The 25,041-nt window shown below is 42.8% G+C and overlaps 1 protein-coding gene across 1 annotated transcript in view; it reads right to left on the bottom strand.

Moving 5' to 3' along the window:
* Positions 1-25,041, bottom strand: part of cfap65 (cilia and flagella associated protein 65) — a 191,093-nt gene that overhangs the window by 84,841 nt on the left and 81,211 nt on the right. The window contains exons 17-21 of the mRNA XM_041201213.1: positions 23,465-23,593; positions 21,543-21,765; positions 19,851-19,979; positions 10,796-10,972; positions 8,891-8,957 (exon numbers count right to left, since the gene is read on the bottom strand). Coding sequence (XP_041057147.1) covers positions 8,891-8,957; positions 10,796-10,972; positions 19,851-19,979; positions 21,543-21,765; positions 23,465-23,593 — 725 coding nt within the window. The remainder of the gene's footprint in view (positions 1-8,890; positions 8,958-10,795; positions 10,973-19,850; positions 19,980-21,542; positions 21,766-23,464; positions 23,594-25,041) is intronic.

Genomic DNA, 25,041 nt, shown 5'->3' with positions numbered 1-25,041 from the left:
GCTTGATTAGATTGTGCATTCCTAAATGCTCTGCTATTATATCCTTTATAAACTCTAACATTTCCCAATAACGGATGTTAAGCTAACTAGCCTACAATTACCTGTTTTTGTCTCCCTCCCTTTTTGATAAGGTGTTACATTGGCAGTTTTCCAATCTTCTGGGGCTTTTCCAGAATCTAAGGATTCTTGGAAGATTACTACCAGTCCATTCACTATCTGTGTAGCTGCTTCCTTTAATATCCTAGGATGCAACCCATCAGGTTCAAGGGGTTTGTTGACCTTTAGCCCCATTAATTTCCCAGTATTTTTTTTCTAGTGATGGTTATTGTATTTATTTCCTCCCCGCCTTTTGCCCCTTGATTATTTAGTATTTTTGGAATGCTGTTAGTGTTTTCTATCATGAAGACTGATGCAAAGTATTTATTCAATTCCTCTGCCATTTCCTGGTTCCCATTATTATTTCCCCAGCCTTGATCTCTAAGGAACCTATGTTCACTTTGGACTCTCTCTTCCTTTTTACATATTTAAAGAAGCTCTTACTGTCTGTTTTTATATTACTTGCTAGTTTACCCACAAAGTTTATTTTCTCCTTCTTTATTGTTTTTTGGTCATCTTTTGTTGGTTTTTAAAGCTTTCCAAATCCTCTGGCTTACCACTAATTTTTGGCACATTGTATGTTTTTTCTTTCAGTTTAATACTATCCTTAACTGCCTTGGTTAACCATGGTTAGTTTATCCCCTTCCTAGAATCCTTCTTCCTCACTGGGATATATCTTTGTTATGAGTCATGAACTATTTTCTTAAATGTCTACCATTGTTCATCAGCCATATTTTCTGTTAAATTCCTTTCCCAGTTCACTCCAGCCCACACTGCCCTCATTCCTTTGTAATTACCCTTATTTAAGTTTAGCACAGTTGTTTCTGATCCAAGTTTCTCACTCTTAAACCAAATGCTAAATTCTACCATGTTATGGTCACTGTTTCCTAGGGGATCTTTTACTCTGAGATCATTTATTAAACCTGTCTCATTACACATTACCAGATCCAAAATTGCTTGATCCCTGGTTGGATCCACAACATATTGCTCTAGGAAACTGTCCTGAATACACTCTATGAATTCTTGCTCGTGGCTACCTCTGCCAATTTGATTTTCCCAATCTACATGAAGATTAAAGTCACACATGATTAAGGTGCTGCCTTTTTTTTACATGCCCTCATTATTTCCTGATTTATTCTCTGTCCTACAGTATAGTTACTGTCAGGAGGCCTATAGACTACTCCCAGCAGTGTCTTCTTCCCTATGTTATTTGTTACCTCCACCCATATGGATTCTACATCTTCCGATCCAAGATCATTTCTTGCTATCTTACTTATTCTGTCGCATACTAACAAAGCTACCCCAACGTCCTTTTCTTCCTGCCTGTCCTTTCAAAAAGTCACATAGCCCTGAATATTTAGTTCCCAGCTTTGATCTCCTTGTAACTATGTCTCCTTAATGGCTATAAGATCATACCCATTAACCTCTATTTGTGCCCTTAATTAATTTATTTTGTTCTGAATACTACGTGCATTTGAGTAAAGAGCCTTTAATTTTGCCTTTTTACCATTTTTCCCCCTTTGACCCTCTATGCTGCTTTTTTATGTTTCTACACTCTGTCCCTTCCTGGCACACTCTGGGTATCATTACCTAAGAAGCTGCTCTGCAATGCTGCCATATCCTTTTGCTTTTTAAGCCTATGTATTATTCCCCCTCCAGAACCCAATTTGTATGTGAATGCTTTGTATGTGTGCACTAGTCAAAATACCATGTGCAGCTTGCCTATTCACATTGGTTTAGTGTTGCCTCCTTCAAAGATTTATGCACATACACCCACAAGTCTCCCTGTTCCTGCAGTCCCTTTAGAATTGCACCATTTATTTTATATTGGCTCCCCTCATTCTTCGTACCAAAGTGAATCACTTCTCTGCACTAAATTTCATCTGTCAATGACTGCTCATTTTACCAGTCTATCCATATCCTCCTTAAATCTGTTGCTATCCTCCTCATTGTTTACGACATTTCCGAGTTTTGTGCCATCTGCAAACTTTGAAATGATGTCCGGGTCATTGATAAATAACAAAAAGAACAGTGGTCCTAACACTGACCCCTGGGGACCACCTCTGTACAGTTCCCTGAAAAGCAACCATTCACCACGACTCTCTGCTTACAGTCCCTTAGTCAATTTTGTATTCATGCTGCCCCTGCGCCACTAATCACATGGGCTTTAATGGGACAGTTATATAGTAATGGCCATGGAATCCCACAAGCAATATAATTAATGGTTAAGGGTTTTTTTTGCATTCTCCGCCAAGTAGTTATTAGGTTAAAGAAAACCAAAGCAGAGCCCACTATCAGGAATTTTATGGAGCACAATCCATGGGAATTTCCCAGACCAATGTTATTCCATTGCACCTGCTTTAGCATTTGCTCAAGGAAATAGCAGTGTACAGGACTTGGCAGAGATGACCCACTTCTATGTTTTTTTAACTAAAACCCACTTTAAGGTAAATATTTATCAACCCTTACTGTATTACACATGGCCATTCCTGAGCTACATAAGCTGTATTTGATACAAACTTAGGATATTTATTCTCTTGAGATTACTTCCATTTGGATTTCTTGCAACACTAATATAACTTATGAGAAAAATAAAGAAATAATTTGCATTTATATAGCACCTTTCACACCTCAGAACATCCCAAAATGCTTTACAACTAATTTAAGTATTTTTGAAATGCAGTCACTTTTGTAAGGAATTTAGTGACTGGAGAAACCAAATGCAGATTGGGTGACTGATTTGCAGAACACCTCTGCTGAGTTTGCAGGCATGACACCATGCTTCTGGCTGCTTGCCATTTTAATTCACCACCTTGCTCTCACGCTCATGGACAGGACTTTGAGGTCGTCGGGCGGGTGCGGCGACAGTCCCGGGAGCAGCCAGGTTATGGTCCACCGCCTGTGAACAGCCCCTGAACGCGATTTCATGCTGGCTGGAGTCGAGTGTGGCTGGACACTGCAGGAGGGAGGGCAAGTCGGCTGGGCACTTGGACGAGTGCCTTGCTGTCCTCCAGGAAGAGGTGGCTGCCAGGAAGGACACCCTTGTCCCCAGAGATGAGAGGAGGAGGCCACCGCACCTCACCAAGAGGGCATGGGAGGAGGTGGCAGCGCTAGTGAGCAGCCATGGCGTGGTGTGGTGCACGTGGGTGCAGTGCCAAAAGTGCTTCAATGACCTGCTGCACACAGGAAGGGTGAGTATCGTGCTGGCATGGGTTAGTGTACAGAAGTGTTACGGTGTGGCCGTTCCCCACTGTGGACCTCAGGGGTGATAGAGTCTGAGTGCCAACTGTCTATGATGCCGGGGCTGGCCAAGGGGGTGAGCCCTGGCTGCTTAGACTGAGTGCTTTGCAGCTCGAGGGCCACAACTCAGAAGTGCCCTGTGAGGTGATCCTCAGCTGGGGGTTGGCCAGGCTGAAATGGTGCTGTAGGTAGAGAGTGGGCTAATCAATGCTCCTCTGTCCTTTCAGGAGAAGACGAGCCATAACCAAGCAGAGAAGGCACGTACAGGCAGAGGGTCACCCCACCTCCTGCTGCTCAGCAGATTCAAAGAAACATAGAAACTAGGAGCATGAATAGGCCATTCAGCCCTTCGAGCCTGCTCCGCCATTCAATATGATCATGACTGATCCTCTATCTCAATGCCACATTCCCACTTTCTCTCCATAGTTCTTGATGCCCCTAATATCCAAAAATTTATCAATTTCTTTCTTGAATATACTCAGTAACCCGGCCTCCACAGCCTTCTGTGGTAGAGAATTCCACAGGTTTACCACCCTCTGAGTGAAGAAATTTTTCTTCATCTCAGTCCTAAACGGCCTGCCCCATATCCTGAGACTGTGGCACCTGGTCCTGGACTCTCCAACCAGGGGAAACATCCTCCCTGCATCCAGTCTGTCTAGCTGTTAGAATTTTACACATCTCAATCAGATCCCCTCTCATTCTTCGAAACTCTAGTGAATACAGGCCCAGTTGAGCCAATCTCTCCTCATCCCTGGTATCAGCCTAGTGAACTTTCGCTGCACTCCCTCTATGGCAAGTATATCCTTTCTTAGTTAGGGAGACCAAAAATGCAATACTCCAGGTGTGGTCTCACCAAGGCCCTGTATAACTGGAGTAAGACATCCCTACTTCTGAACTCAAATCCTCTTGCAATGAAGGCCAACATACCATTTGCCTTCCTAATTGCTTGCTGCAGCTGCCTGCTTACTTTCATTGACTGGTGTACAAGGACACCCAGATCCTTTTGTAGATCCACATTTCCCAATATATCACCATTTAAATAATACTCTGCCTTTCTGTTTTTCACACGGAAGCGTGTAACTTCACAATTATCCACATTATACTGCATCTGCCATTTGTTTGCCCAAACACACAGCTTGTCTAAGTCATCCTGAAGCCTCCATACAACTCACAAACCCGCCCAGTTTTGTGTCATCAGCAAACTTGGAAATATGCATTTGGCTCCCTCATCCAAGTCATTTATATGTATCGCGAATAGCTGGGGTCCAAGCACTGATCCCTGTGGAACACCACTAGTCACCACCCGTCACCCAGAAAAAGACCCATTTATTCCCACTCTCTGTTTCCAGTCTATCAACTAATTCTCAATCCATGCCAGTATATTACCCCCAAACTCCATGTGCTTTAATTTTGCCCACTAGCCGCTTATGTGGGACTTTATCAAAAGCCTTCTTGAAATCCAAATACACCACATCCACTGGTTCTCCCTTATCTATTCTACTAGTTACATCCTCAAAAAACTCCAGTGGATTAATTAAGCATGATTTCCCTTTCATTCGAGTGGTTTGCCCTCGTGCTCAAGAGCCCACGTGCAACCGGACGTGGACAGGCGGGGGTGCCAGACGAAGGTAAGAGTGCAGTGCACAGAGGTGAGATTTTCAGCTTGTGTAACCATTGTAGTGTAGTCTTTTCATTGATGTGAGCCTCGAACCTGGAGTCCCCACTGATCATTGGAAGATGATGGCACTGTGATGCAGATCTCCATTGTTTCACCAGGATGCCTGGCATGCACAGTGACAGTGTGATGACTTTAACTAATGACATGTTCTTGTTCTCCCTTTTAGGCTCGCCAGCAGTCATAAGCTCTGTGGGCCCCGAAGGGCCACCCCTGAGGAGGACCATCAGGCTTCAGTTGCACCTGCTCTCTGATGGAGCATCAGCACAGATACCAGCACCTCGGTGGGCATTAGATTGGCGGCTAGTATCTCTGTGCACATTGGTGAAGGCACTTCACAATCGCTTGAGGTGCAGGCAGAGGCAGAAAACGCCCAGGGTGGCGGCAGTCGGAGAACTGCTGGGGACCAAGACAATGCTCAGTTGAAGGCAGATGATAAGCCTCTGGAGTCATCAATTAGGCGGCAGATGCTGGATGTCCTGCGAGATGTGTGGGAGGGTCTGAGGGACATCCATGAGGGTCTGCCTGCCATGGTCTCGCATTATGGAGGAGTCCATATGGAGCGTGAGCACTGCGTTGACCCTCATAGGTGAGCGCACTGCCTCTTCCATTGAGAGAGTGACGACTCTCATGGAGAGGCAGCTCCAGGGACCGAGTCAGGGGTTCCTGGGGTTGCGCGCAGACCTACAAGCCCTCACCCAGGCAGTGACCTCAGGTGGTCAGTGCCAGTGTGGGAGTTGGATGAGGCACCTAGTATCCCAGCTAGTTGCCTGTCCATCAATGGTGAGCAGGGAGGTCCAGAGTGACCTCACATAGGCGCACGAGCTGCTTGTCATCTATGCAGTCTCCTCTCAGGGTGCTCCGGATGATGGCAGCGGCTCCTCCGCCCCTCCACCAGTGACCTTGGCATCTGATGAGGCTGCGATGATTGGGGAGATGCCAGCCATGGCACTGGCCGCTCCCTCCCAGGCGGGGTCAGCACAGGCTCCACTGGCCAGAGGACAAATGCCAAGGTCATCAAGGTGAACGAGACAGCAGAGTCAGCGGGCTGCCTTGAATGCCAGTGCCAGTGAGGCGGGGGTTGAGGGGTGACCAAGATGTAGCACTCAAAAATGTAAGTTAAAGGCACCATGAGCACAAGAGGGATAATTCACAGGTGACTTTAGGTTTATTTATGTTTGCTTTATCAAAATTGGTCTGAGAATGAAGACCAGAGATGGTTCTGGTCACCACATTATAGGAAGGATGTGATTGCACTGGAGGGGGTGCAGAGGAGATTCACCAGGATGTTGCCTGGGATGAAACATTTAAGCTATGAAGAGAGGTTGGACAGACTTGGGTTGTTTTCATTGGAGCAGAGAAGACTGAGAGGTGACCTGATCGAGGTGTACAAGATTATGAGGGGCATGGACAGGGTGGATAGGGAGCAGCTGTTCCCCTTAGTTGAAGGGTCAGTCACAAGGGGACACAAGGTCAAAGTGCGGAGCAGGAGGTTTAGGGGGGATGTGAGGAAAAACTTTTTTACCCAGAGGGTGGTGACAGTCTGGAATGCGCTGCCTGGGAGGGTGATGGAGGCGGGTTGCCTCACATCCTTTAAAAGGTACCTGGATGAGCACTTGGCACGTCATAACATTCAAGGCTATGGGCCAAGTGCTGGTAAATAGGATTAGGTAGGTAGATCAGGTGTTCCTCATGTATAGGTGTACGCCTTGGACTTCCTGCTGGCCCTTTGCCCCTTGTGCTTGCACCTCCCACAGGGCTGCTCCTCTGGAAGCTGCATAGGGACAAGTGCCCTCCTCTCCCTTCTGCCCCTGTCTTCCTCCTCAGAGGGGGTGCCACCAGTGGAGACCACAATCCCCATCACCAGTGTGACAGAAGGTTGTCTGTTACCTGGAAGGGTCCACATGGTCAGAATCTGCCGGGGTCCTTGCTGACACCAAGGAGTCCTGAAATGAAGCCTGGGAATGCTGAGAATGAATCCCCAAACAGAGATGAAGCTGCCAAGTACCAATACGTCACCAGCAACAAACTATGTACCAAACTCCCCGCAACTGACACTGGCAATGCTGCTCACCTCTTTTATCCCGTCCATGGGTGAGGTTTTTGAAAATGTCAGCTGGCCACCCATGTGATGAGCACGAAATCGCATAGGCAACGAAAAATTGGCATGAATTGGCTTGTTTACGGCCTTAAATGGCCTCTTAATTAATGGTGGGTGTGGCTCTGGTACCCGCTTGTGCCCGCTGACCGAAATATCGCGCGAGTGCGCAATGACATCGGGGCACTCACCTGACGTCATCACGCACTATTTTACGCCCGATCAGGTGAGGCACGCACGTGTCTGCCGGTGGGACATAAACTACTGCCCCACAATTCAGTCCTTGTCCTGCTGCAGTATTCCAATGAAGTTCAACACAAGCTCAAGGAACAGCACCTCATCTTCCAATTCGGCACTTTACAGCATTCTGGGCTCAACATTGAGTTCAACAATTTCAGACAATGAACACTGTCCCCCATTTTGATTCTGTCTTTTTGTTGTATGATGGTCTGAATCTTGTTTTTCATGTTTTTGCTTTCGTACAGAGCTGTTCATTATTCTGCCACTCACACTCACTCTAGACCAATGCTCCATTTCTTAACTGCAACCATCACCACTCCCTTTTCCTTTTGTTCCATGATAGCTTTGCCATTTAATCTCTCCTGCCCTCTACCCTATCCCAGACCTTCCTTTTTGTCCTTCCTCCCCCTTCTGGCTTTCAATAGCATAAAACCCATTGTAGTGTAAGGGTCTGGTACATGCAGGGTTAATGTGGGACTGAGAAAAGTACCACCCACACGTTAATGTAAGAAGGCCTAGATCTAAAGTCAGTGTGATGTTGGCCAAAGACATATTAAGACCCAAGATGGAGATAGCTCCATGCCTGTACTCTTTACTGTATAGTTGTATGAAGTTACAAGTAGTTAATAAAGACTTACTGTTAACATACAGAAGACTACAAAGATCTTTAACAGACAAGTTCTGCAACAAACACAATCCCAACACCCATCACATTTCTAACCTCCTACAGTTCTAAAGAAGAGTCATATATGACTCGAAATGTTAACTCTGTTTCTCTCTCCACGGATGCTGCCAGACCTGCTGAGTATTTCCAGCACTTCTTGTTTTTAATCACTTTTAGTGATGTTGATTGAGGGATAATACTGGCCCAGGGCTTGGAATAGAAAAATATTTTAGAAACCACTAAAAGTGAATCCATTAGTTAAAGGAAATGAAAATCATGAACCTCTTTGGCCTAATTGAAACAAACAGGTATGGAGCAAATAAGGTTTAAATTAGGGAATATCAATATTGTACTTAGACCAAAAGCAAACCCTATACAAAACGTAGCTTTAATTTTGTCACAAGCTTTGGAGAAAGCTATGACAGAATGCCTATCCCTCACCCTGAGAGTCCTGACTCACCACATGAAGATGTAAAAATATTATGTGCCTTGTGAAGGCAGTCAAGAGAAATTACAGAGCATCGTGGATAATCTTCTAAAACATGATGTAACATTGTTCACTGGTGAAATGAACATGAAGCTTTCAGTTAAAACGTATCTAAAATTGTAAAATCTAGACCGTCTGCAGATTTGGGTTCTTTCCCATTGGTTAATAATAGCCAAAGCTGACCTCAGTCCTTGGCTCCTGTCATTGTAACATGCTCTGTCACTCCTGGAACTGCTGAGGGACGATTGTTTATCCCAATAGCACTTAATAGTGGGCAGCATTTGCGGAATCTTGCCCCAAATCTAGTGTACTTTTAAAACTCTTTCAATTATACGGCTCATCCCATTCAATGTGAAACAAACCCCTAAGGTGGCACAAACTGTTCCTTACCAGAATTTCACGGCCGTGTGAAAGTTTCAGCAGAACAGGGAACCGATCAGTGCCTGTATATTCATGCCTGAGAATAGAAGAGAACGATTAAAATATAAAACTCTGCACTCAACAATTTCAACCCAGGCATCAAAGATCTGTGATGGTTACTTTTATGTACGAGCTTATAACAATCTCAGGTCAAAGTAAAACTTTAAACTTCAAGGTGTGCATTAGAACATGAACATGGTTCTACAATTTTGATACAAACTCTTTTGTTTAATTATAATTGATTGTCAAGACAATTCATCCAGAGATTGTTTTCCCTATAGAAAAGAAGATTGAGAGGAGATTTGATAAAGGTGTTCAAAATCACAAGAGATCTGGACAGAGTACATGGGAAGAAATTGTTCCCACTCGTGAAAGGATCGAGAATGAAAGGGCACAGATTTAAAATAATTAGTTAAAGAAGCAAATGTGATATGAGGAGAAACTTTTTTACACAGCAAGTGGTTAGGGTTTAGAATGCACTGCACAAGATGTTCAATCAAAGCATTCAAAAGGGAATTAGACTGTTATCTGAAAGGGAAGAATGTACAGAGTTATGGGGAGAAGGTAGAGGAATAGTACTAGGTGAGTTATTCATTTGGAGAGCCGGTGCAGATACGATGGGCCAAATGGCCTCCTTCTAAGCTGTAACAATTCTGTGATTCACTTGATTGTTGGGCTTTTATGGGCTATCATTTATCCTTATTGCCCTTGTGGAGATATTATAGGGTGTTATCATAAATCCCTATTATCTTCTATATGTAGAATATAATTGGCCATTTTCATTTTTTTTTATTCATTGGATGCAGGCATTGCTGGAAGGACAGCATTGGTTGCCCATCTGTAATTCTCTTGAACTGACAGTCAATCACATTAATGTGGATTTGGAGTCACATGTAAGCCAGACTGCGTAAGGATAGCAGATTTCCTTCCCTAAAGGACATTAATGATATTAGGTTTTTGTAAGAATCAACGGTATTTTCATGGTCACCATTACTGTGACTAGCTTTCAATTCCAAGCTTATTAATTGAATTTAAATTCCTCCAGCTGCTGTCATGGGATTTGAACCCTTGTCGCCAAAGGATTAGCCTGGACCTCTCAATAACTAGTCCAGTGACATTACCACTATGCTACCATCTCCTCAGATATTTATCCTTTGTCATGCAGTTTGAAGGAATACAAGTTTGAGGTAAAGGATACACTGAAATTTTTGGTTAAAATTCTTCATTAAATCAAACCGATAAAGTCATAGAAGACAACATGCAGTGACTGAACCGGTATAGCACTTTGCCACAACCACTGTGATGAAGAACTTGCATTTATGTAGTGCCTTTAACATTCCAAGGCAGTCCACAGGAGCAATTACCAAACGAAAGTTTGTCCAAGCCACATAAGGAGATTTTGGAACAGACTGGTCAAAGAAGAAGGCTTTAAGAAGTGAACTAAAGGGGAGAGAGAGGCGGAGTGGTTTCATGAGAGAATGTCAGAGCCTAGGGCCCAGGCAGGTAAAGGCAAGGCTGCCAATAATGGAGTGATGAAGATTGGAGCTATATCTTTAGTATATACATGTAGTATTGCAAATAACTAATTATGACTATTCTACCTGACATACCTACACTTACAAGAATATTTATAAATTGTAGGGCACCTTTGTAGATTTTAGTATTTTTAAGGGCTTGAGGATCTTAAAGAATTTTGTTTTCTTCCGAGTTAATTTGGAAAAAAAATGTCCTGCGAAACTACACACTCCTGATGTACCTTTGCTGAAGATTGGAAGAACTTGTACAGGTCATGGTTGTAATATCTGACTTGCATTGCAGGAAACAAATTAACATGTAAACTCCCCACACAATCTAAAGCCTTGAAAATGAACTTACCTGTAAGTGAGTTGAATGATTTCTCGCTGTCCAGGAAGCAGGCATCCAGATTTTGGTTCCACAGTGAAGAGTCGATTATCGTCGATCCTCATCTCGTGCAGTTCAATGGGGTCGAATTCTCCGGTCTCTGTCCAGTACTCCAGGTCGAGCTGTTGGTCCTTTGGAAACAGGAAGGCCCTTGGCAAGGTAACAGGAGCAAATCAAAGCAAATAAAGTAATTGACCACCAGGTAGTAAATTCAGAATTCAGGATTTGACTGAAATGGACTAGCCATATAAATACTGTGGCTACAAGTGCAGGTCAGAGGTTAGGAATCCTGTGACGAGTAACTCAGCTCCTGACTCCCCAAAGCCTGTCCCCCATCTGCAAGGCACAAGTCAGGAGTGTGATGGAATACTGCCCACTTGCCTGGATGAATGCAACTCCCGCAACAATCAAGAAGCTTAAAACCATTGAAAAGTTACAGCACAGGTGGAGGCCATTCGACCCATCTTGTCCATACCAGCCCGAGGACACCCAGGTGCCCTTTCTAATCCCACCTTCCTGCACCCAGCCCATAGCCCTGCAGCTTACAGCACTTTAGGTGCAGATCCAGGTACTTTTTAAGAAGAGTTTAGAGTTTCTGCCTCTACAACCAACCTGGGCAGTGAATTCCAGACACCCACTACCCTTTGCGTAAAAATGTTCTTCCTCATGTCCCCACTACACCTTCTGCCACTTATCTTGAATATATGTCCCCTGGTTCTAGAATTCTCCACCAAGGGAAACAATTTTATCCTGTCCACTCTATCTATTCCCCTCATAATTTTGTACGCCTCAATCAAGTCACCTCTCAGCCTTCTTTGTTCTAAGGAAAATAAGCCCAACCTATCCAATCTCTCCTTGTAGCTACACTTTTCTAACCCTGACAACATTCTTGTAAACCTCCTCTACACTCTCTTCAGTGCTATTACGTCCTTCCTGTAATGTGGTGACCAGAACTGCACACACTACTCCAGTTGTGGCCTCACCAGTGTTTTATACAATTCCAACATTATATCCTTACTTTTATAATCTATACCTTTGCCAATGAAGGAGAGCATTCCATATACCTTCTTTACAACCTTGTCTACTTGAACTGCTGCCTTCAGGGGCCTGTGTACTTATATGCCAAGATCTCTCACTTCATCTACCCCTCTTAGTATGTTCCCAATTATTATGTAATCCCTGTAACTGTTTGATCTCCCTATATGTATGACCTCACACTTCTCTATGTTAAAATCCATCTGCCACTTTACCGCCCACTCCACCAACTCATCTATATCGTTTTGGAGATTATGGCTATCCTCTACACTATCCACTACTCGGCCAATCTGTGTGTCATCTGCAAATTTCCCAATCGTGCCCCCCACGTTCACTTCCAAATCGTTAATATATAACACAAACAGCAAGGGCCCCAATACCGAGCCCTGTGGAACATCATTTGAGACAACTTTCCATTCGCAAGGGCATCCATCGACCATTACCCTTTGTTTCCTGTCACAAAGCCAACCTTTTATCCAGTTTGCCACATTGCCCTGAATCACATGGGCTTTTACTTTCCTGACTAATCTGCCATGTGGAACCTTGTCAAATGCCTTGCTAAAATCCATGTACACAACATCCACTGCACTACCTTCATCAACCCTTCTTGACACTTCCTCAAAGAATTCAATCAAATTTGTGAGGCAAGACCTTCCTTTAATAAATCCATGCTGACCATCTCTGACTAGACAATGCCTTTCCACATGACAGTTAATCCTATCTCTCAGGATTGATTCTACTATCTTGCTCACCATCGATATAAGACTAACTGGCCTATAATTGTTTGGCATTTCTTTTGATCCCTTTTTAAACAATGGAACTACATTTGCATTTCTCCAGTCCTCCGGTACCTCCCCTGTATCTAGTGAAGATTGGAAAATCATCCTCAGAGCATCTGCTTTCTCCTCCCTGACTTCCTTCAGCAGCCTCGGAAATAATCCATCTGGCCCTGGTGACTTATCAACTTTCAAGGATTTCAACCCTTCGAGTACTTCTTCTCTCTTTATGACTATCCTGTCCAATATCTCGCAGTGTTCCTCCTGGACTACCATATCAACATCTTCCCTTTCCTTTGTAAACATGGAGACAAAATATTTATTCAAAACCCTTCCACAGCCTCTGCATCTACACACAAGTTCCCATCTTCATCTCTGATAGGTCCCACTTTTTCCTTATTTAACCTTATAGCATTAATGTATTGGTAAAACATTTTTGGGTTATATTTAACTTTACTAGCTGATCTTTTTTCAAGCCCTCTCTTTGATTTCCTTATTTCATTTTTTACTTTGTCCCTGCACTTTCTATATTTGTCTAGGCTATCTGCAGTGCTTAGTTCTTTGTGCCTATCATACACTTTCTTTTTCTATTTCCTCTAGACCACCAGGAAGGTCTAGATTTGGCAGTACCACTCTTATTTTTGTAGGGGACATGTCTACTTTGTACAATTGTATCACTCTTATTTTTGTAGGGGACACGTCTACTTTGTAGCTTGACACCTTCCAGGACAAAGCAGCCTGCTTGATTGGCACCACATCCACAAACATTCACTCCCTCCACCACCGACACACAGTAGCAGCAGTGTGTACAATCTACAAGATGCACTGCAGGAATTCATCAATGCTCCTTAGACAGCACCTTCCAAACCCACCACCACTACCATCTAGGAGGACAAGAGCAGCAGATGGATGGGAACACCACCACCTGGAAGTTCCCCTCCAAGTCACTCACCACCCTGACTTGGAAATATATCGCTGTTCCTTTACTGTCGCTGGGTAAAAATCCTGGAACATCCTTCCTAATAGCACAGTAGGTGTACCTATACCACATGGACTGCAGTGGTTCAAGAAGGCAGCTCACTACCATCTTCTCAAGGGAAATCAGGGATGGGCAATAAATGCTGGCGCAGCCAGCGAAGCCCACATCCCGTGAATGAATTAAAAAAAAATATAGACATAACCCACTTATGATGTTATTTGGCATTGCCCTTCTGTGCCCTGCGAAGAGTTATCTAGAATCACAGGGCACAGAAGGAAGCCATTCAGCCCATTGTGCTTGTGCAAGCTCTTTGGAGGACCTATCCAATTAGTTTCTCTTCCCCTACTTGCTTGTTTCCAATAGCTTTGCAAATGTTTTCTTTTCAAGTATTTGTCCAATTTTCTTTTGAAAGTTTTCACTGAATTTCTTCCACCACCCTTTCAGGCAATGCATTCCAGATCATAAAACTCAATGTGTGAAGATAAATTCTCATCTCCACCCTTGTTCTTTTGCCAATTATCTTAATTATGTTCTCTGGTAACAGTGGAAACAGTTTCTCTCTATCTACTCTTATCAAAACACTTCATCATTTTGAAAACTTAACTATGTAAAAACAACTATCACTTTACCTTCCATAAACTTGAAATGTTTTCCTACTCTCAAGGAGCTTGCCTGTAAGGGCCTATAGTGAAAATCCATACTCACGACATATCCTGGCAGTCTAATACAAAGGTCAATTACTCTCCCATAAAAAATAGCTGCCTGGATTCCAACCTAAATGTTTTTGGGCATTTTACACTGATATCCCAAGGCCACTGCTCCCCTCCCGATCCAGTAAGTTATCTCAGAGAAACAAGCATGAAGGTGCAATATGCACGTATATAACCTCACTGTAGTAATTATGGTTTTATTTAGTGTGTAATGTACCTTTTGGAATAATACTTGCTACTGGGTTCACATGATCTGTAGTAACCAATAGGAGAGTAGTGCAGGATACCTCAGCAGGCAGTGTAGAGTTAGAGTTGGAGTTGAAAGCACACGTGTAATTGTTGCTGAGTATATTGTAAATAAACTTAAAGTTTCCACCCAAGAAGTGTCTGCAGAACAACTCTATCACTAATAGTACAACTCAGCCATGCTACAACAACTGGCGAGGAGAATAAAACAGGATTGAACGGAAGAAATCAAGTTAAAAAGAAATCAGCATTGTACCTTGCCCAGTGATTGTAAGTAGCAAGCTCAATTAGAATTGATTAAATTATCCCTTCTCAAAATGCCACAATTTGAGAGAATTGACCCTTTTGAACCAACCACAGGTGATTGGTCTCAATACATAGAACATCTCATGTTCTTTTTTCAAACGAACGAGATTATGGGTGAAGAAGAGGCAAGCGATCCTCTTGAGTACTAGTGGGAGCAAAATCTACAGTCTGATTCAAAGTTTGATAGCACCCAGTGCCCCAGATTCAAAGAATTTCAATGAATTGGTGGATCGCATGAAGGGTCACTTTCAACACAAGCCCTCAGTCACGATACAGAGATTCAGGTTTAATTTGTGAAATAGAGCCCCAGTGAGACAATTGCATGCTCCATGGCAAATTTGAAGCAGTTAATGCAAAATGGAGGCAATGGCGTAGTAGTATTGTTGCTGGACCGGTAATCCAGAGACCCACAGTAATGCTCTGGGGACCTGGGTTCAAATCTCACCATGGTGGAATTTGAATTTAATAAAAATCTGAAATTAATGATGACCATGAAACCATTATCAATGTTGTATAAACCCACCTGGTTCACTAATGAAGATTTCTTTAGGGAATTAAATCTGCTGTCCTTACCTGGTCTGACCTACATGTGACTCCAGGCCCATAGCAATGTGGTTGACTCTTTAATGAACTAGGGAACTAACCATTTGAACCAGGTCAACTAGAGATAGGTAATAAATGCTGGCCTGCCCAGCGATACCCACATCCCATGAATGAATTTTTAAAAAACATTGTGAGTTCGGTACAACACTGAACAACATGCTCAGAGATCATTTAGTATGTGGTGTGAAAGAGGACTCTATTCTGAAAAGATTATTGGCCGAAGTGAATCTGGACTTCAAGAAGGAGCTCGAAAGTGGCGCAAAAAAGCAAGACTCTGCCGAGAAATAATGAAAAATAACTTAGCAGCGAAATCAAAGAATAGTTTTAGCAGAGGTGCAAACAAGCAGTCTTTTAGCGATTGGCAGTTTAAAAAAATCGAATGCTACTATTGTCACAGAAATGGACACATGGTGAGGCAGTGCAAGGAAAGATTCAAGCAGGCTAGTAAACAAAAGAAGAGGCCCAATGAAAGCTACAATGAAGAAGAGCCTGAAACAACAAATTCAGACATTTACTCGTTGTTTAATCTGAAAGTTGGAAAGACAGAACCAATATTTGTCATAGTGATAGTAAATGGCAAACCTGTTAGAATGGAAGTAGACATGGGAGATTCCACTACAGTAATTGGGGAACATAGAGAACATAGGGAACATTCAGGTATTTGAATAATGGTGAACATCAATTAACTTCAGAAGAAACAGCCGCCAATCTAAAAACATATACAGGTGAAGACATTAAAGTAAAAGGCATAAGCAGAGTAACTGTCCATTATGGAAGCCAATCAGCTTGATGGTGGTAGCAAATGAAGGGTCAAGCCTCCTGGGGCAAAATTGGTTAAAGGAGATTTAGTTAGAAAGGGCTGAAACTTTCCAGTTGAGAGTAAGTGGGCTACGAAAGCTACATAAAAAGTATGTCACCATCTTTAAGGATGAACTGAGGAATATCCAGGCCTGCAGGCCAAGATTTATGTGGATCCAGAAGCAACCTCTCACTTCATGAAGGTGAGGCCAGTGCTATATGCCCTGCGAGAAAAAGTCGACATTGAACTGAACAGACTAGAGAAACTGGGCATTATACAACTTGTTCAGTTCTCAGAATGGGCAGCACCCATAATCCCCATCCTTAAACCCAACCAAAGCATCAGAATTTGTGAAGACAACAAACTGACGGTTAATAAAGTAGCTAAGCTAGACGGGCACCCCATTCCAAAAATTGAAGACCTGTATGCCAAGTTGGCAGGAGGGACAACGTCCACAAAGCTTATCAACAACTAGAGTTGGATAATGCCTTCTGGGAATTTGTCACAATACCCACAAAGGAATGTATCAATATACATGATTGCTTTTCAGTGTCTCCTCCATTTGTGCCATCTTTCAGGGAACAATGGAAAGCTTACTGCAGGTACCGCCCCAGGTTTTAGTCTATTTAGACAATGTATTGGTGACAGGATTCACTGAAAAAGAGCATTTGGCAAACTTAGAAGAAGTCTTAAAATGTTTCTTGCAAGCCAGAGTGCGTTTAAAAAAAGAAAAGTGCACATTCCAAGTGAGGGAGGTAATCTATTTGGGTCACCGGGTAAATTCACAGAGCCTCCACCTGGTTGAGGAGGAAGTGAGAGCTATAAGAGAGGCACCTGCATCAAAGAATGCCTCAGAGCTTAAATCATTCCTAGGAACGATCAACTATTATGGGCGGTTCTTACCCAATTTGTCTATTGTGCTGGCCCCCCGCAGTCTCTACTCAAAAAGAATGAACGTCTTGGGAGGCACCCCAGAAAGAAGCTTTTGTAAAGGTGAAACAATTGTTGTACTCATCCAATCTATTCGTGCATTATGACCAGACGAAAGAATTGGTGCCGGCATGTGATGCATCTCCCTACAGACTGGGAGCAGTGCTCTCTCATCAGAAGGATGACGGCACGGAACAGCCAATAGGTTACGTATCAAGAACGCTCACAACAGCGGAAAAGGGACACTCCCAGATAGAAAAAGAAGGCCTGTCCATCATCTTTCATGTCAAGAAATTTCACCAATACGTACATGGCCGCCATTTTACAATCTTACCATGTGGAGGTGGAGGCCAGATCATCCATTAACGTGTGGACCGTTTAAGGAAGAGAGGGACAAATCATCAATACCCAAACCATTGCTAGGATTGTTTATTGAGGACAAGGCTATACCATCCATAGCCTCGGCAAGAATACAACAGTGGGCTTTAATTCTAGCAGCATACAAATACATTTTCGTATCAAGGCCCGGCAATCAAATCACAAATGCTGGTGCCTTTAGTCATTTCCCCTTACAAGAAAATGAGGAGCACGTCCCAGTTCCACAGGAACTTATTTTACTGTTAAATATCTTAGATTCCTCACCGGTATGTACTCGATAGATCAGAGGCTGGACAAGTTGGGACCCAGTCCTATCTCAAGTATGAGATCAAGTGCTGCATGTTTGGTCACAGAAGCCCATTTCTGATGAAATGAAACTGTACTTCAACAAAAAACAGGAAATAACCAGCTAGGATGGCATCTTATTGTGGACAACATAAGTGATCATTCCTCCAAAGGGAAGGGAGCCACTTTTAATTGAACTACACAGTGCCCATCCAGGAATTTCCCGAATGAAGACCATAGTAGACAGCTATCTATGGTGGTCTGGGATGGAAGGTGAAAGAGTTTATTAAAGCACTGTGTGCAATGTCAGCAACTGCAAAAGTTGCCAGTGACAGCTCCGCTACACCCATGGGAGTGGCCAGGTAGACCCTGGGCACGGTTACACATTGACTACATTGGACCTTTCCTGGGAACAATGTTTCTGCTCATTGGCGATGCCCATTCAAAATGGTTGGATGTATATGAGTTAAAGTCACTAATATCGGCCTCTACAACAGAGAAACTACGTCAGAGTTTTGCCATTCACGGACTATCAGAAGCAGTCGTTTCCGATAACAGCATGGCATTTACAAGTGCTGAGTTTCAACGGTCTATCAGCCTCAATGAAATCACTCACATGAAAACTGCACTATACCATATTCCTCAAACAGACTGCCCAAAAGGGCAGTTCAAATGTTCAAAAAGCTAACTGGCGATTCCTTGGCAACCAAGTTAGCACGCTTTCTTTTTCATTACAGGACTACCCCTCATGAAACAACTGGTGTCACACCTGCAGAGTTATTGTTGAAAGGCTGACTTAGGACGAGATTGAGCTTAATAATGCCAAATTTAGAGGGGAATGTGGAAAGGTGTCAGGGAAGTCAGAAAACTATACATTATGACATAGTCGTGAAGGGAAATGTACCATGGGAGAGCCGGTATACGCGAAAAGCTCCAGGAAAGGACCAAAGTGGTTACTGAGTGAAATAAAAGCTGTGACTGGACCTCTATCTTACCATGTGGAGGTGGAGGCCAGATCATCCATTAACATGTGGACCATTTAAGGAAGAGAGAGACAAATTATCAAGATTTGGTTCCACCAGTGATCATGACCAGGTCTGCGTTTCCTGCTGAGGAAACACCTGATGTGCGGGTAACTCTGGAAAAGCAGTTTCCTGACAAAGAATCTGAAGTTGTGGAGTTGCGACGTTCCACACGGACCAGGAAACCACCTGAAGGACTGAACTTGTAAATTCCTTACCCAGCGTAAATATTATGTTGTCTTGAAAAATATGTACTTGTAAATATAATATGTTTAGCCAAGTTAAAGCAGGAGGAATGTAGTAATTATGGTTTTATTCAGTGTGTAACGTACCTTTAAGCATAATAGTGGTTAGGAGAGATCACATGATCTGTAGTAACCAATAGGAGAGTAGCACAGGCTACCTCAGCAGTCAGTCTAGAGTTAGAGTTGGAGTTGAAAGCACACGTGTAGTTGCTGCTGAGTGTTTGTAAATAAACTTAAAGTTTCCACCCAAGAAGCACCTGCAGATCAACCCTATCACTAATAGTACAACTCGGCCACCCTACAACACACACTAAATTTGGCAGAATTTATCAGCAATAATGTTGAGAATTGATGGCTCACTGTGCATTTTATTTTTTACTTCTGCTGGGGCTGTGCAGTGTGGAGATTGGCTGCTGCATTCACCTTCACAACTAGAGACTACACTTAAGCAGTTCAGTTGGTCCAAAACATTTTGGGACATTGCATCCCAAGGGCATGTCAAAGTGCTACATAAATGTAAGCTCTTTCTTTCTTTAACTATTTGGAAGAGTTATCCCTCTCCACTCAGTGGAATTGAATCTACCTGGTTTCCAAGTTCTGCTTTCCTATAACGCAACTGTGGAAATGTAGAAATGACCATGTTACATTTTTCCTCTGGAATTTAGTTACGCGGCTTTAGTTTCTCCTCCCTCCCTAATAGTGTGTGGTACCTACCAGCTGGCGGGTGTCATCTCTTTGTTCTCCAACCTTAGCAGAACAATGGATGGGTCTGAGCAAATGGGCGCTGCTCCAAAGTTGAAGTTCACCATCACTGGTGTGGACACAGAGGGGCATCGATTTGTGCTGAAAAGAAAGCAGAAAAGACTGTGGGCCAAATCTTCCTCGAAAGAAAAAATTTTGTTTACGCAACACTTACTAATGAGAGGGTTGGCCAGCAAGTTTAGAAGATGAAGAGATATACTGCGAGTTGTGAATCTCCAGAGTTTGCTGGTTGATTTATGCTGCTCCGCTGTTTGTCTCGCACAAATAGCATCTCTCCTTCAGACTCTGGATTTCCAGGTTAATTGCTCATTAAACATGCCACAGAAAAGTTAGGGCTCAGAATAAACAATGCAAGTACCCTTTTAACAACAATATTTGCTAATGCAGCGCCAATCAACATCCCCAGCCTAGAAAGGGTACAATTTAAACTAATTCATGTAGGTAGTAAATACCGCCTAGAGATTTGAAAAAAAATTATTTTTACTTTTCCTGTCTGCCACATTTTCCCTTTCTAAATATAATTTTTCCTTCCCTCTCTTTACTTCTCTTTCTGTACCTGATTTGACTCTAATGCAGCCTGTTTCCTTCTGTTTTCCGGTTTCTTTCTGAATCCTTAAATCACATTTAATTAAGAAGATACACTGTTGGCCCCTTTACTCATTAAGATGGCCTGTTGCCTTCCCCACATCTCTTTCAGTTTGCACTTCCAGCAAGTTAGGCCAGAAATTTTAATTTAAGTTGAAGAATTCAGGGAAATGTCTAATTAACGCTGCGCAGCCTCCTTTCGCCCCCTGTATTTGAGAAACTTGGAGATGTTGAATATATAACATCTGCAATAAAAATGGGTAGAAGCTATGCTACAGTTGCATGAAGTACTGGTTGGACCAGATCTGGAGCAATGCATTCAGTTCTGGCCAATGCACTCAGAAAGGATATGTTGGCCTTTGACCAGGGTGCAGCAATGATTAACCAAAATAAAACAGGGTTCAACAGGGATGAAACCATATGCTCCATATTTAATGGAGTTCAAAGGGAAAGGTGGAATTTATGGCATGGAAGGAGACCATTTGGCCCATTGTTGCTGTGCCAGCCCACTGTTGGCATGCTGGCTTATTGAAAGATTATTTCTAATACATTTTTTGAAAGTCACTGTTGAATCTGCTTCTACCACCTTTTTAGGAAGTGCATTCCAGGTCATCATAACTTGTTATGTAAAAAAATTCTCCTAATCTCCCCTTCTGATTCTTTCATGAATACCATAAATCTGTGCCCTTTGGGTACCAACTCTTCTGTCAATGGAAACAGTTTTTCCCCATCTACACTATCAAAACCCCTCATAATTTTGAACAGCACTATTAAATTCCACAACCAACGTGGATAACAGCATTATTAAATTCCACCCCCCACCCCCTTAATCTTCTATGCATTAAGTAGAACATTTGCAGCTTCTCTAAGTCTCTCGATTAAACTGAAAGTCCTCAGCCCTGATGGATCTCCTCTGTACCTTCTTCAAAACCTTGACAATAAACATTAGAATGTAGGAGCAAAACCCAATCTAATTGAACCTGCCTTCTGGGACCATTTGCAAGCCTTGTCTTCCATATTGTCAGTTGTTCTTTGTGTATTTGGGGCACGTTTTCTCACCTGTGTCTGGTCGGTACCCGGTACAGCAGCTCGCCCTCTGTGGGATCACGCTGCAGGTACTCATTAAGTGTGTCTAGTGAGAAGAGTCGCCAGAGCTGCTGCTTGCTGATGCCACTTATGCTCCCGAGGCAACGAGCATCCGAGATGAATATCATTGGATAGACGCCGTCTGCTGTCACGCAACACAAAGGCTTTCCCTCCTCACTTTCATCAGGCTCCAGCACTGAAAGCATTTGAATTGAAGCAATCTGTGACCATATGCAGCAAGACCTGGACAATATTCAGGCCTGGGCTGACAAGTGACATGTAACATTCATGTGAATATGTGCTAGGCAATGACCATCTCCAACGAAAGAGATCAAACAAATCCAACAAAACCATTTCCCCTGGACATTCAATGGCATTACCATTGCTGAATCACTCACTATCAACATAGTGCAGGTTATCATTGACCAGAAACGATACTGGGCCAGCAATATAAATACTGTGGCCACAAGAGCAGGCCAGAGGCTGGGAAGTCTGTAGAAAGTAGCACACCTCCTGACTCTCCAAAGCCTGTCCACATCTACAAGGCACAAGTCAGGAGTGTGATGGAATACTCTCCATTTGCCTGGATGAGTGTAGCTCCAACAACACTCAAGAAGCTCGACGCCATACAGGACAAAGCAGCCTGCTTGACTGGCGCCCCATCCATCACCATCAGCATTCACTCATTCCACCACCGATGTACAGTGGCAGCAGTGTGTACCATCTACAAGATACACTGCAGCAACTCACCGATGCTCCTTTGACAGCATCTTCCAAACTGGTGACTTCTATCACCTAGAAGGAAAATGGCAACAGATGCATGGGAACACCACCACCTGCAAGTTCCCCTTCAAGTCACATACCATTCTGACTTGGAACCATATCACCCTTCCTTCACTGTTGCTTGGTCAAAATCCTGGAACTCCCTTTCAAACAGCACTATGAGTGTTCCTACAATACATTGATGGAGCTGTTCAGCTTACCACCACCTTCTCAAGGGCAATTAGGGATGGGCAATAAATACTCGTCTAGCCAGTGATGCCCAAATCCCATGAATAAATAAATAAAGCAAAACTATATAGTAGACATGCTTTCATCACAAAGTCCAGGATATGAACTTACACTTAAGAGTCAGAAGGACTTAAGCTTGAGTTGCATTCTAAAGACTTGAGCATATAACCTAGATTGTCATTCCAATGCAGTACTGAATAGGTGCTGAGCTGTTGGAGATGCAATTTTTAGGATGGTACATCAAACCAAGGCCCGGTCTGCCCCTCAGGTGGACATAATAGGTTCCATGGCATTATTTTAGGAAAAGTAGAGACATTCTTTCTAGTTTTCTGGCCAAAATTGATCCCTCAATGAATATCACTGAAATGAATTATCTGGTCATTATCACACTGCTGTTTGCAGGATCTTCATGTGCTGAAATTGGCTGGCATGTTTCCTACCTTACAACAGGGACCACACTTCAAAAAGCACTTTATTGGTTTTAAAGCACTTTATGTTCTAAGGTCATAAAAGATGCTATAGGATAGCAAGGTTTTTCTTCTTTAATTACTATTGCCCTATTTCACACATCAACCATTCTTTATGCATCTTTTTTCTTTATTCTTTCTTGGGATGCGGGCATCACTGGTAAGGCCAGCATTTGTTGTCCATCCTTTGTTGCCCTTGGACTGACTGACTTGCTAGGCCATTTAGGATGCCAATTAATGCCAAATTAGAAGCAATTTTGTGCCATAGGTCCCAAGTAACCAGATTGAGTGAATCGCATGTGAATTTTACAACCCAGATGGAATAAACTTCTAGCCTTTCAGTCCAGATCAGATGTGGAGCAAGGCACCAGATGCAAAAGGCCAATATCTAATTTACACATATAAAAAAGTACCCACCTTTAGCAGAGAGAATCTTGGAACTAATTGTCCAGGAGTAACGAAGCCTTCGAACAGGCCGGACGGTGAACCTGAAACAAACTTTTGACTTTGCAGGTATTGTGCCATGGTGATAATTCAGTTTAAAAGCTGGGGAGACATACATTTCCAACAAAAAACAAAACATAACATTTATTCACCAATGTAGATATTATAGACATGTCTTAACATAGCAACATAGCAACATCAGGCCATTCATACCCTCAAGCTTGTTCCGCTGCCATTCACTTAGGTTAAAGTTGATCTTAATGGTATCTCCCAATCTTAGTTCCATAATCCATAAAACCTTTGCCTAATAAAAATCTGTCACTTGCACTTGTGAAATTTTCAATTGACCCCAGTATTAACACAGTTTTGGGGCAGAGTTCCAGACTTCTACTATCCTTTGATTGAAGAAGTGCTTCCTGACATCACTCCTGAACAGCCTAGCTCTAATTTTACTCCCCCACCAGAGGAAATAGTTTATCTCTTCTATCAATTGCTTTAATCATCTAAAATGCTGCAATTAAATCAGCATGTTTTGAGAGAAACAGGTGACTTTCAACCTATCGATCCAAAAGCTTTCTGCACATCATTTCTGGGTCTGTTGTAGACTAATTGATAGAGAGTGGTTGATATGATTAGTCAAAAACTCCATTATTGCCAGGATAAGAGAATGTAAACTAGATCGGTATTTGTCAATGTTTGTCTACCGAGTCTTATGTTACTATCATACAGATTAGAGTAAATTTGTCTGTAATTTGTCATTCAGTATAAACCACACCACGTCCTATACCTTTTGAGTTGAAGGCACTGCTGAGCTAGGAACTCCATCCAACACAGGGAAAAATGCCAATTCCTGCTAAATACAATAGCAACTTGCAGAGATATCACCCAGAATGACAGACTTCCAGGAATCCTGTTTTTAAATTAGCATGGCTTGGAATAGCCATTTGTCCCATTTTGCTGGAAGGATAGGGGATATTTTACATGGAAAGATCTCTCGATTTCTTTAGTGTCCAAAAATCTATCAAGCTTTGTCTCAAGCATACTCAACAGTTTAGCATCCACACCATCTGGGTAGACAATTTCAAACATTCACAGTGAAGAATTTTCCTTTTACCTCAATCCTAAACGGCGGAGCTCTTATCCTGAGGCTTTGGTCCCTAGTTCTAGACTCTCTGGTCAATGGAAGCAGCCTCTCAGCATCAAGCCTGTCAAGCTATCTCAGAATCTCATGTGTTTCAAGTAGATCATTTCTTAGTCTTATAAATTATTATAAATTCCAGAGAATATAGGCTGATTCAACCCAATCTCTCCTCATATGAATACCTTCCCATCCCAGGAATCAACCAAGTGAATAATTCTCTTTTGATGTTACCTGTCTTAACTTTCTTGCTTCTCCTAAGCACCAAACGCAAACTGCATGCGTACTCCTCTTCATTGTATTGAAATCCTGACTTCTCGTCCTGCTCTTACTCTAGCTCACCCTCGCCCAGGATCTCTAAGTTCCTTAACTCCTTCAGTGACCCTTCCTTCTACCATTGACAGAAATTTGG

Source organism: Carcharodon carcharias, chromosome 12 (assembly GCF_017639515.1).
Source record: "Carcharodon carcharias isolate sCarCar2 chromosome 12, sCarCar2.pri, whole genome shotgun sequence".
Taxonomy (NCBI): Eukaryota; Metazoa; Chordata; class Chondrichthyes; order Lamniformes; family Lamnidae; genus Carcharodon; species Carcharodon carcharias.
This window is presented reverse-complemented; position numbering and strand designations above follow the sequence as displayed.